The sequence below is a fragment of the Pygoscelis adeliae genome, unplaced genomic scaffold (assembly GCF_000699105.1).
Source record: "Pygoscelis adeliae isolate BGI_AS28 unplaced genomic scaffold, ASM69910v1 Scaffold27, whole genome shotgun sequence".
Lineage (NCBI taxonomy): Eukaryota > Metazoa > Chordata > Aves > Sphenisciformes > Spheniscidae > Pygoscelis > Pygoscelis adeliae.
This window is the reverse complement of record NW_008825410.1, coordinates 5535030-5547203: the sequence shown is the minus strand read 5'-3', so window position 1 is coordinate 5547203 and position 12174 is coordinate 5535030. Positions and strand designations below refer to the sequence as shown.

At 42.3% G+C, this 12174-nt stretch overlaps 1 protein-coding gene across 1 annotated transcript in view; it reads left to right on the top strand.

The window, feature by feature from the left end:
- Positions 1-8320, top strand: part of RSU1 (Ras suppressor protein 1) — a 101612-nt gene extending 93292 nt beyond the window's left edge. The window contains exon 8 of the mRNA XM_009330600.1: positions 7844-8320. Coding sequence (XP_009328875.1) covers positions 7844-7946 — 103 coding nt within the window. The 3' untranslated portion in view covers positions 7947-8320. The remainder of the gene's footprint in view (positions 1-7843) is intronic.
- The last annotated feature ends 3854 nt before the right edge of the window (positions 8321-12174 follow it).

Sequence of the window (12174 nt, the reverse complement as noted above, 5' to 3'; positions counted from 1 at the left end):
CCTGTAGTGAAAGAGGGTGGGAAACATGGCACATAGAGGCTGAGTCTTTCTCTTCTTCAGGTGCATGGCACAGCAAGTGTAAAGGGGAGAGACTGGGGTTGAGGGATCCGGCAGAAGGGAGCCCTGTGGGGAATTGAATGATGAAGTGGCCAGTAGGAGGCACATAGGATGGGGGCGGGGGGGTATTTTGGAGGATGCACATTCTGAGACAGTGAGCTCCAGGACAGTTTTGGCAGAATACTTTTTTTTGCTTATTGAGATTTGGAGTGTTTTTAGGCAGGCATTCGCAGTAAGTCAACATTGGACTGCATGACTCAGCAGAGTCTATAATGTAAGGTAGCTAACAGCTTGTGAGAGCATGCAAAGTGGGAACAGAGAGGGAGTGGTTGCTTTGGGTGGACTTCATCTAGCATTTTAAAATATCTAAACGTGAGTGTCTATGTGTCAGCTAGCTGCCCACTGTCCACCGTAGTTGGTGAAAATCTGTAACAGAGTATAGCAACTAAGCATCTCACAGCAGACACTTGTATTTGGTCACCCAAAAAGCTCTCTACTCCACTGGCTTAAGTAGCCAGATTTCCACTGACTTCAACATGGGCTTGGATACCTATCTCTCCACCTGTACTGAATCCTCTCCTTCTTATCTAATTCGGGCTCCAAAAAATGAAACTAGCTACAAAAAAGAGCTAAATCAAGATGGGAAGAGGTGATCAGTTCCCCTGCGGAGTGCCTCTGGGCATTGAGACCCCAGAAAGCACTTGAGGGGATTAGGGATTTCTGGTGATGTAGAAAGTCCTTTGAAAGGTGAAGTGCAGGACTTGGGGGGATTAGGGAGGGTGATGCCAGGGAAAATTCTGCAGGAACTTTGGGTCATAAAGATTATTGGGGCAAGTGGAGGGAATGGAAAAATATCACAGGTTGTTACATTTCAGACTGTTGGGACTGTGCTCTGGTGTGTGGAGATTTGGGGTAGTCTGAAGTATTAGGCGTACCAGAGTGTGAGTGGGCAATAGAAGAAGACAAACTGTTACAGACCTAAAAATACTGGAGCAGTTTTACACACATTAAGAGCTGTAGGTTTAGTAGCCCAGAGGCTCTTGCAGCATAGCAGTCATGCAGCACTGCCAGCGCCTACCCCCTTCAACCAGTCAGTGCTGCCTCCATTTCGGAGCATGAGGAGTGAGCTGGTACACAGACAGATGACAGGCCAAAGCTGAGTTTTTTGAAGAAACTTGCAGAGAGCTTCAGATGATGAACATCTCTGACACTGCTGCCATCTGCTCTCAGAACACTCGCAAACAAGGGGCAAAAAATTAGCTGAATAAAATGAGTCACTCTTGTCTGTTCTTCCTTATTAAGAATCCTAAAACTTCAGCTTGCCGTCTGAGTGTGCAAGGAAACCAGATATTCATTTCACTTACCCATGCAATGTCCCTCTTAATTTAAATCATCTTACTTATGTCACCGAGAATAAAAATAAATTATTGGTAAACTACCAAAATAATATGATAATTGCAAAGTAATTTTAACCCCCACTATTTTCCCTCACTGGTACATTACTGGCAAATTAAACCCCAGTATCTGACCCCTTCCTGGGAGAAGATGTGGTTTGAGGAGGTGACATGTTAGCAGCTCCCACAGGAGAAAAGGCAAGTCTCAGTCGCTCAGAGAGGATACCCGAAGCAGCAATAAGCTACTGCCAGGGCAAAAGCATCTTGCAGTAAGTGCTTGAGAATTTTAACTAATACAGGCTAGCCAGCACGTATCAGTCTTGCAAGCACTTCTTTCAGCTTTGCATCGCTAGTGATATCACCACTTATTCAGTCTTTCCCCTCTCCTGCTTCAGCAGCTGGGGCTGGGGACCGTCCTGTTGAGGTCACTGTAAATACTCACATTTGAAGCTGCGTCTGATCATTAAATACCCACCTGAACCTGAGCTCGAGCTTTTGGAAAAGCGAGCAGCGCTGGAATGTTTCACCTTTGTTTCTCGGATTACAGTACATACCTGGAGGTAGCATCTCTCCAGGATCATATTTAACTGTGCGTGTCCTTTTCATTCTGCACACTCACCCTGTAAGTCTACTACAGACATAAAGTGAGAGCAATGTATTTCTTACGGCTCATTCTTGAAATCCTCTTTCAAAATGCTTAAACTCAAGAAAACCAGTGTGTGCATCAAACACTCACTAGTTCACTAGCTTACACAAGTTCACTCTCTTCATCTCTGGGAGCATGTAGCCTTCAGTTAGCGAGTGTTTTGTTGTATAAGAGAGAAAAAAATCGAGGCAATTGAGCTGAAGGTGGTTTTTGAAAGTGGCCTTTTTGAACTTTATGAATTTTAACTATAGTTCTTTTTTAAATTCATGTATTTTAGTAGCAAGACTGTATGCTTTCAAGTTACAAGTCTCCATGCCTGATCTTATGCTGTAAATTGCAACATTTAGCAATTTGTAGTTTAATCCAGAAGGATCACCTACTTTCCTAAATGCTTGAGTAATGTGGCAGGCTGTGGTTATTGATTCCCTCTGAATTTATTAAAAGAAAGCTGTATTCACTCTTTCTTTTTTGCCCCTCCTGAACTGCATGCTTGCTAGTGACAGCTTAGACCCCTGATACATAACCAAAGACCTTGCCTAATATCCTTGCAACTGCTCGGGGAATTTTTATTAAGTAAAAGCATCATTAAAGTAGACAGAATGATGAAGTTTAATGAGCATCTTTCTCACTTGATATTGTTAGTTTTGCTGCAGCAGCCATAGTGCTCTCATTTGTTACTTCTAGTGGGGCAGATAGAGAATGCAGGGAGATTTTATTTATGTTTATTTTGCATACAAAGAAACATTTATGTTCATGAGAAGTATTTACTTTGAAAAATATATATAAGGAAAGAAAGCAACTGGAAATCTCTGTCTGAGGTCTTTCTGCGTTTTCAGTCTTGCATTTAATCTCCCCTTTCACTTTAATATAATGAGAAGGCTGCATGCAATACTGTAGCTGCTAAGTCTACAAAGGTTCAGCAATTTGTGAACTGTGGTTATAATAACTAGCTTCTGACTGTTGGGGCAAGCCACAAACATCTCAAATATTTATTTGCACGCCAGATTTTATTCTTCAGCTGAGGTTTTGGTCTGCGAGCTGTGTATAGTGTCCTGCTCAGAGCTATACCAGCCCCATGAACAGGTGACGTTCCAAAATATCGAGTGTGAAGGTGCTGCCATGAATGTATTATCAGCACTTGTCTCACAAATCTGCCTTGAAACAGTAGGCACAATCTGCCTCGATATTCCTTTGTCTGTTTATGGAGACCATCTGCCTTCACTAAGGGTCTAGTCATACAAACAGATACGTCAAGGTGCCGCCATCTAGTACATTACCATCCATCAGCTGAGCTGTGTAACTGTGTGCATGTCTTAAGCTGACCTCCGCTGCCGAGGACGGTGTGCGAGTGTCTCTGCCTAACACGTTTGACTTTGCAGTGATGCCAGAGCAAGAGCATGTACACAATTAGTTACTACGCCTTGGCTGACAGACGGTGACGTGCAAGCTATGGTTTCTGTGGCTGTATCCTTCCAGTAGGTATAGAAATCATTAAGGACTGTGTATGTAAACTCCACATCTATTACAGCCAAGGGGTTATAGGTTCTCGTGTAATTCAGATAGTTGCTTCTCTGTGCAGATCAGCTCCACTAGTTTTTTTCTTTTCTTTTTTTTTTTCTGTTTTTTTTTTTCCTTGGGAGCTATGAAAGTGGTGTCTGTTGTTGTACCAGAAGTTCATTGAAAATCGTGAATTCTCTTTTCCCTAGTGTAACAGAAGGCAAATTCTGTCCCAGAGGCATTATCACAGTCATTATTGTATTTAAATGTTGTTGTGACACCATATGTCTCCTCGTATTTGATGTGTGCAAACACAAGAGAGAGTCCCTGTCTGTGAAGGCTTGTATAATCTAAATACGTCTGATCCTTGCTCTTTGCGTAGCAGACTACTGTGATGATAGATTGTAAAGCACTTATCTTCAGTTGAGATAGCAATGTGCAGCTGAAACTTCCTTGAAATTTTGCCAGAGAAACCTAAGTAGATATATTTGATTTGCTTATTTCAAACCCAATAATTATTTTCGTGGATGAGACTTCAGTGCACGTGCCGATAGAAGTGGTTGGACATGAGAATAAGTAAAAAGAATGTAGTAAAAAGAACGTAAAAGTGCTGCAGATGTCTGCAACTCATACATGTCTACTAATACTAACATAGTATTTGCATGGGGTGGAGGGAATTGCTGGAGCACCAATAGCACTGAATATCATAAGGAGTAAATATCAAAGAAAAACTGCTACCAAAAATACTTACAGGACAATTGGGACTTCTACTGCTTAACACATGCAGTGGCCGCTGGACTTCATTTCTCAGTCATAAGGCGTTACCCAAGTAGACTTTACCAGAACTCTGAAGTTCATTCAAAATTGTCAATATTCAGTTTCGGCACTTCAAAAGCATCCGTGTAGTCAGTAGAATTTCCACCGCACCCTTTTACTTCAGAAAAAGTTCACTAATCCGAGCTCTGCCAGTCCACAAACACGAACATTTGCACTGAGAAAGCAGGAAATGAGAGGCAGAATGAATGCCAAAAGTGTCATCTCAGAGGGAAATTCATATAAAGTTTCCAAAGTTAAAAAGTGGACCCTAAACCAACCTGAGCAAAAAAAGAGTGTGTAACACCTGAAAACCACTAAAGCTGTTGTAGTCCTTTCTGGGCAGGCACTAAGAGGGCAAAGGAGCTGTGGGGCAGCAGGAGTGGGACAGCACAGTGAGAGGGGACTTCTGTTCCCATCCGCAAAGGTTTTTTTGTGCTCAGATACAGTGGATCAGTGGATTCTCTGTTAATTCAGTGCTTAAAGTCCCAAATGGAGACTTTCTCATTATATGAAAAAACCTCACATTCTACTCCAACGTAGCATTATTTCTCTAGAGCCAAAAAACAACCTGAATGCTATTTTTAACTAACTATTGGTGTTCACAGATTTGAGCATGCATTTCCACTTCTCTGTTGCTAACTTCTCAGAGTTACAAAATTATTGCTGACACTGGTTCAAATGCTGCGCTGTATATCATTGAGAACAAGATGCTGCTTGTTCCCTGAATTTTTCTACCTTGGATTCGTTTCTGATGGAACAACCTCCTTGAAAGACACTTCTGTGCTCTTCCACAATGATAGTATTTCCTGACACCGAAACATCTCCTTCCATATCTTCCCTCCTTCAACTCACTTAACGCCTTCCAAAACAGGACAGTTATTTAGGATGGATATTTGATTAGTACACGTACTGTGTACTTTGATAAAATATAGCCTTGTGTTGTTGGGGCTGTATCTCTTATGAAAAGAAAAATATGTGTATTGTAACTAATAGTAAGCATGCCGTTATCACGGAGGGTCAGGGCTCTCTGCGTTCATCGGGAAATGGCATTCCCTTGTTGACAGTAGGTGATGGCACACATAAAATTTCAGTAAGGTGAAGTAATGTCATAGTTTACAGTTGTATTTTCCTTGAGCAAGGCTGTTTTGGGTACAGTGCACCTTGACAGCAGCCTTTTTAGCAGCATGATGTAAAACTGCAGCTGCTGAGGAGCTGAAAGCAAGCGCTGCCTCTCCACCCCACCCTACAAGAAGCTCTAATCCCATTCTGCAGTCCAGGAACCCCAGGGTTGAAGTAGCTTCCAGTACAGCAAAATAAAGCTCAGAGCAGGTGGTAGCTTTTAATATCCTGACAATAGAATAGAATAGAATAGAATAGAATAGAATAGAATGGAATATAATTAGACTAGACTAGACTAGACTAGAATATTTCAGCTGGAAGGGACCTACAATGATTATCTAGTCCAACTGCCTGACCAATTCAGGGCTGACCAAAAGTTAAAGCATTGTCCAAATGCCTCTTAAATAGTGACAGGCTTGGGGCATCGACCACCTCTCTAGGAAGCCTGTTCCAGCATTTGACCCCCCTCTTGGTAAAGAAATGCTTCCTAATGTCCAGTCTAAACATCCCCTGGTGCAGCTTTGAACCATTCCCATGTGTTCCATCACTGGCTACCGGGGAGAAGAGATCAGCACCTCCCTCTCCACTTCCCCTCCTCAGGAGGCTGTAGAGAGCAATGTATGACTTTTAGTTAAAATCTCTCTGTATCTGACATAAATGGCCATGCCTATAGCACAGTAATTCAAGAGTATTTCTATCTGTTTGGATCCTTGTTTAATGTCTCTTGCATATGGTTGACTGCATAGTCCACCAGGCCCTGTAGAAGAAGGAGGCCCCATCCTCTGCTGAAATTGGTTTCAGCCTGCAAAGCAAAAGAGGTCACTGTAAATGAAGAGTCACTTTATCTCCAAGATACCCGCTCAGGGTGATACCCACTGCAGAACTGTGTATCAGGTCATGCTTTCTGGATAAGCAACAACATATCATGAGTAACTAAGTCTGTCTGGACATGACTAAGCAAAAGTAGCAAAAGGATCTGTACCTGGTCCTTGTTTGCAGCAAGGGCTGGACAGATATGCAAGCTACATACACGGACTGCAGCGGGGAAGAGTGCATGTGAGGGTGTGTGTGATGGACCAGGGCAGCTCGCCTGCTACAGCTGGGACCTCCTGCGTGCCTCAGACACATGAAAATGCAGGACCCGGGTTCTGTGGCAACTGTGCTGACAGCTACCTGTCCAGATTTTGACGCATCAAAAGGCAATTCTGGGAAGACTCAGAGTTTCTCAAGCCCAAGCCCCTGGATCTGTCCTGTTTCTTGACAAAGTCCACCAAAAGGTGGAGGTGCAGCAGCACAAGGAAGGCTGTTGTGGGAACTGGTGCCGTTGTCTTCTTCAGTAGCAGAATTCCTATCAAGTGGTAGAAGTTAGTGTCCAACTTGACTGGCAACAGCCTAGTACGGGATTGGGGTGGACACTCACCAGCATCGGGCTGAAGTATTAGCAGGGGGACACCTTTCAGAGGGATTTCAGTATTGGTGTCAACATTGCTAGTGTTTATACAGCTGAATGAGCAGAAACAAAGCTCGTCTCTGTTCCCTTCTAGATACACTGACAGCCCCACAAAGTATGTCTTCAAAAAGCACTTTATGTCAATAAGGGAAGTTAAGTTTGAGCTGTGTTTATTTTGGGTAGGTTTTTAATTTAGTTTAATCAGGATTACTCATAAATTATCTATTAATTACTATGTGATATTTAGCAAGATCCTCTCAGCCATGTAGTCTATTTAGCTTCGCTGTGAATGCTAGCCATCTTAATTGTAGGATACTTTGTCAACATTTAATCAGTGGTACTTACTAATGTGGCATTGATGTGTTGGTAGCTGTCCCAGGACTATCAATCATGTGTGAGCAGCAAAGGCGGCTGTGACACCATTGCTCTCTGTCACATTATCAAGCCCTTGGGTTTTCTGGTTAGGGATGATGCTCACTTTGCTCTAAGTGGGCACTCTATCTCTCCAGTTCAACCCAATTTTTGTCATTGTCGACTTGAGTACACATCCTTGCAGCCTTCCGAGCCTTAATCCCATAACTGCAAGAATAAAGGTTGCTAGTTTCTGAAGGCGAAACTGATTACTCCTTCACTGCTCCAAAGGCCTGCTCTTCCTGATGTTACTCTCCTCATAAGTCACAAAAAACCTAGTGTTATGGACTGCAGCATGATCTAACAGAAAATTCAGTGTGTTGAGGCAAAACAAATATAATGACCTTCCTTTTTTTATTTCTAGTAACTGGATGCATTGTTTAACATGCTGCAGAGTAAAAGCCTGTGTTTAATGGTTGTATCACAAATATTTTTTGTCTCATTTCTTTACAGTCTTTATGGCAGACACATGCAGGCGAATCCTGAACCTCCAAAGAAGAACAATGACAAGTCAAAGAAGATCAGCCGTAAGCCTCTGGCAGCCAAGAACAAATAAGTCCCTGGCTTCTGCCTCTGTTTTTATATCTTTTACATTGCTTTTGCATGTGCCTATAATATTCCTACGCATCTCCTGTTACTCATAACAAAACAGACACTAGAGGTAAAAGCAATTTACTATGTATACTGCTTTAGAAGATATTGCTTAAGGAACACAAAATTACATATTCTCCTAATTATGGTCACATTTATGTAGCCATTCAATATATCACTGTCAAACACATTTTAGCTTTTCTATTTATATGTATATTAATGTCCTCTCTTCGCATGTACCACGTCTTGTTAATATCAGGGGTTTTGCACCTATATTATACGATATTAAATTTCATATAATATTCCAAGTGATTTTAATAAAGGTCTTTATTTGTATTGTGTTTCAATTTCTTCAGTAGGACTTCTGAGTAGTGAATTCCTTGAGGAACATATGCGTCCAGTTTCCTGCAATGTGTTAATTTCTTGTGTAGGAATGCGATAGCATTTTATCTGATACAAGTTAGTTAAAATGTAAAGCATTCTGTTCAAGGAGTGAAAAATTGTAATCAGTTTCTATTTCTTTTTTACATTGCTATGTCCTGCTTTTTTGCCTTGATGGTTATTTTGAAATCAAGGAGTAGGGGGAGGGAGAGAGGAAATTTAAACAAAAAATTGTCTTTGTAAAGAGCTGCCAATTGCCAGCCTCAACTAGGGGAAAGAGAACTTTCTCATTTGAAGAAAATGGTATCTCTGCCAATTTTTTAAGTGATTTTTTTTTTTTAGGCAGAAAACCCAAATAATGTATTTAATCTCTGCTGAAAGTGCTTGTATTGAAGAGCTGTTCCAAATGGCTTTTGAAAATGCCACAGGTTCTAAATTTATCTGTACAAAGCTGGCACCACAACCAAGCTCAGAAGCCGCAAATTGTTTACCATCTCAAATATCCTCAGGTCTTACCAGTGGGGAAGAAACACCTAAAATCTACAGACAGTGATTTCCAAAGAATTTTAGTCTTAGCAGAGCAAAAGCTAACCAGGAAACTCAAAGCGCAAGAACAGATATTCATACCTAGGTCACACGTGTCAGGACCTTCCTGCCCTTGATTTCCGATTTCATCAATTTTGTAACTGAGCAACCCATTGCCAAGTTTCGGCTGCCGTCCGGACAGCAAGCCAGGAAACATGCCCAGACTGCCAAAACAGGCCTGTTGAGCTCAATGAGAGAAGAAAAGGTTTTAAATATCTCATGCTAGAAATGATACTTTCTACAAAAGCCGTTTTGTATCTGAAGACTCTGTTATCAGCACCAGCCTCTCGGTCGCATTTAGGATTACCCCAGCATTTAAGTAATACATGGTTGGTTGCCTTAGTCTGGGAATAAATGTATTGACATATATTTTGCAACAGATTTTTTGAATTGGCAAGCAGGGCTAAGAAGTTGGCATCAAGCTTTAGACACATTTTAAGTGGTCTTTGGTACTTCAGAAGAATGAGGCGGTCTTGATAGGCAGATGAAAAACAGTAAAAATGGTAGACTTGTCAGGAACAGTCAATTCTATCTGTTGCAAGCTCTGCAGAGGGTTTTCCAGATCTCTTAAGTGATCTGTCTAGGGGAACATGTCCAACTGAAACAGGCCCATGGAGGCGCTAGGTTGGGTGCATATTAAGAATTCACAGCAAAAACTGGCCCCCAACTGGAATGCACACAATTAAATCTAGTGTAGGCATTAACACGTGAGGGTACCTCATGACAATAGTAATGGTGCTACAAAAAGCCCTGAAGAAATGTCGGTGAAATGTCAGAAGATCCCCAAACTACTATTGCAAATTCCTTTTGGAACAAAATAAATAGCAAGAGCACACCTATCGGGAAGGGGTGAAGAGGCTCTAGATCCTTCCCCAAGAATCCTTCCCTGGCACTGAACACTACCCCAGCCCTCGGGGGTGGCAATGCCCACAGGGCAGCCATGGCTAGACCCCTACTTTCAGGCTTGAAGACGTTTTACGTATGCTCACTTCCAGCTAAACTGGATTCACTGCTCTTCTGAAATCTCCCTGGGTACACCTGGACATGGTTTTCTGTGAGCCAGGTAGCAATATGGCTCTCCTTTGATTTGAACAGAAATCCAGCCAGAGCTAAAGGCATCCGGGTGGTGTCTGAGACTGCGTCCGTCACTTGCTCTGCGTCTTGGGGTTTAGAAAGAGAGAAGTTGCTATGGGGCTACAAGGGTCTCAAAGCATGAAGTAGAGCCTCTAATGTAAAAATAAAAGCTTGTTGGGGAAGGCCTGATAATGTTATTAGTGGGAAGCTACAGCACCACTTTAAAATAAGCTGCTGATTTTCAAGCATTAGTCAGACTTCCATTAACTGCTGTTGCAAATTTTGAAAGTGTTGAAAGACTTGTGCAAGCTCTCCTCTGCAAGGTTTCGAAGTATTGATTGGAGCATTCCCGGGTGTTCATAGCAAAAAAATCCACCCAACCTTCCCACTTCTTCCCCCATGAAGGAGCAAGAAACACAGTTTTGACAAGCAAAAGCAAGAATGAAGGGTCTGGGGAAGAATAAGTGAAAGGCGTAAAGATGAGAAGGATAAAAGAAATCCTAAAGGGAGAAGTGTTATACTGAAGATGGTGGCAGATGGGGAAAAAAGAAGTTTCTTGAAAAGAAAGATGAAAAAATAAGATAATGATCTGAGAAGATGACGAAAAACTGAAATGTATAAAGCTTTACAAACAGAAAACAAAATGGGAGGGAAAAGGAGTGCTCTTCAGAGGCTCGGGGCAGAATAAAAGACATGGGGAAGAAAAGCAAACCATCTGGGACATAACATGCTAAGGTTTTAGTGTTTTTAAAAAGGTACCAGCTTCTTAGCGCAAACTACACAACAGTTTTAATGTGAGTTAGATGATTTTATGTATCTGTTCCTTCGAGTCATTGCTTTTTTAATATTTAAAACTAACTTGTTTCATTTTACTGGGTCACATTTATTTTCCCACTGTACTTCAGGGAAAGGAACTGCTGTGTCCTACTGCGGTGAACCAATTAATGACCATCACAGCTCGAGATGGTCCCTCTTATGGTCCCCATGGTCATTTCTCCAGAGGATCCATCAAACTGAGGCCCCTTCCAGTGAGCCCTTGGGTGCTGCCCCGAGGTGAGCGATCGTGTTGTGCCACCTGGAGCACAGAGCTCTGTAAAGGCAGCTCTTTGCTTCTCTGGTCAATATTGTTACACTGGCCTGCTTGACAATGAGATCCCTGATCTCAAGGTGCCTTGAAAAGGACTTTTTTGCCATCCATTCATTCACGGTCACTCGTTCAGGTTGCCTCTTTGGGCCAACCTCTCATACAGCCAACAACATGTCACTTCAAGGGGAGAAAATGATTCCTGTGAGAAGGAAATTTGCTTTTTACAGCTTTCCAGCACCTGGGAGCTCTTTGAAAACAACGATGCAGGTAATTCTCTGTTTTGATTTTGCATACAGTGAACTGGAAAGAATTTGGTGATTTTTTTGCATACAATGCACACTGACAAAGAAAACTTTTTAAAATTACCATAAGACTGATATGCTGTGCCTGTGCGAAGAGCGGCCTGGGGAATTAATGCTCCTTGCTAAAGATAGAGCAAAATTAAGCCAAAAGTCCCGCATGTGCAGGCACCATCCATGGTTTTCTTATACTTACAGTGTCTGTTAATGCTTTATTGCCTCCTGCAGTCCTCCTGATGGACAGATAACAGTTTAAAAAAAAAAAAAAACACAACCAAAAAAATCTCAGCTCTGTGAACTTGGGCACTGCTGCTATTCTCTTTCTTATTTAAAAAAGATGTGGGCAACAACACTGATTCTAAAGTTTCACCTTTTTATGATTGTTAGTCTGGAAATATGTTTTCCATGGAGTCACTGGTATTCAAGCATCTCTATATTGGTTTTAGCCAGGTCTTTCCTATTAAGGAAATGACACTGTAGCATCTGTTCATCAATTAGCTGCCAGCCTTACAGCTGGCAAATCACACCAGCAGCATGGGCATTTCTCCTGAAATGGCAGCTTGTTCGGAGGTACGATCTGAGCCAGCGCGGCCCTGCCTCTCCTCCCTCCAGCACCGCGTATCCTCCCCATCCTCCTCCTCCGGGCTTTCCTCACCATGCTGCAGTGCACAGGGCTGGGTGCTGGGCTTCTGGAGGAGCTGAGGAGAGGGAAAAACCTCCCTCCTGCTCTGCCAGACCCCCTGCTCCCTCCCAGGGAGCAGAGTGAG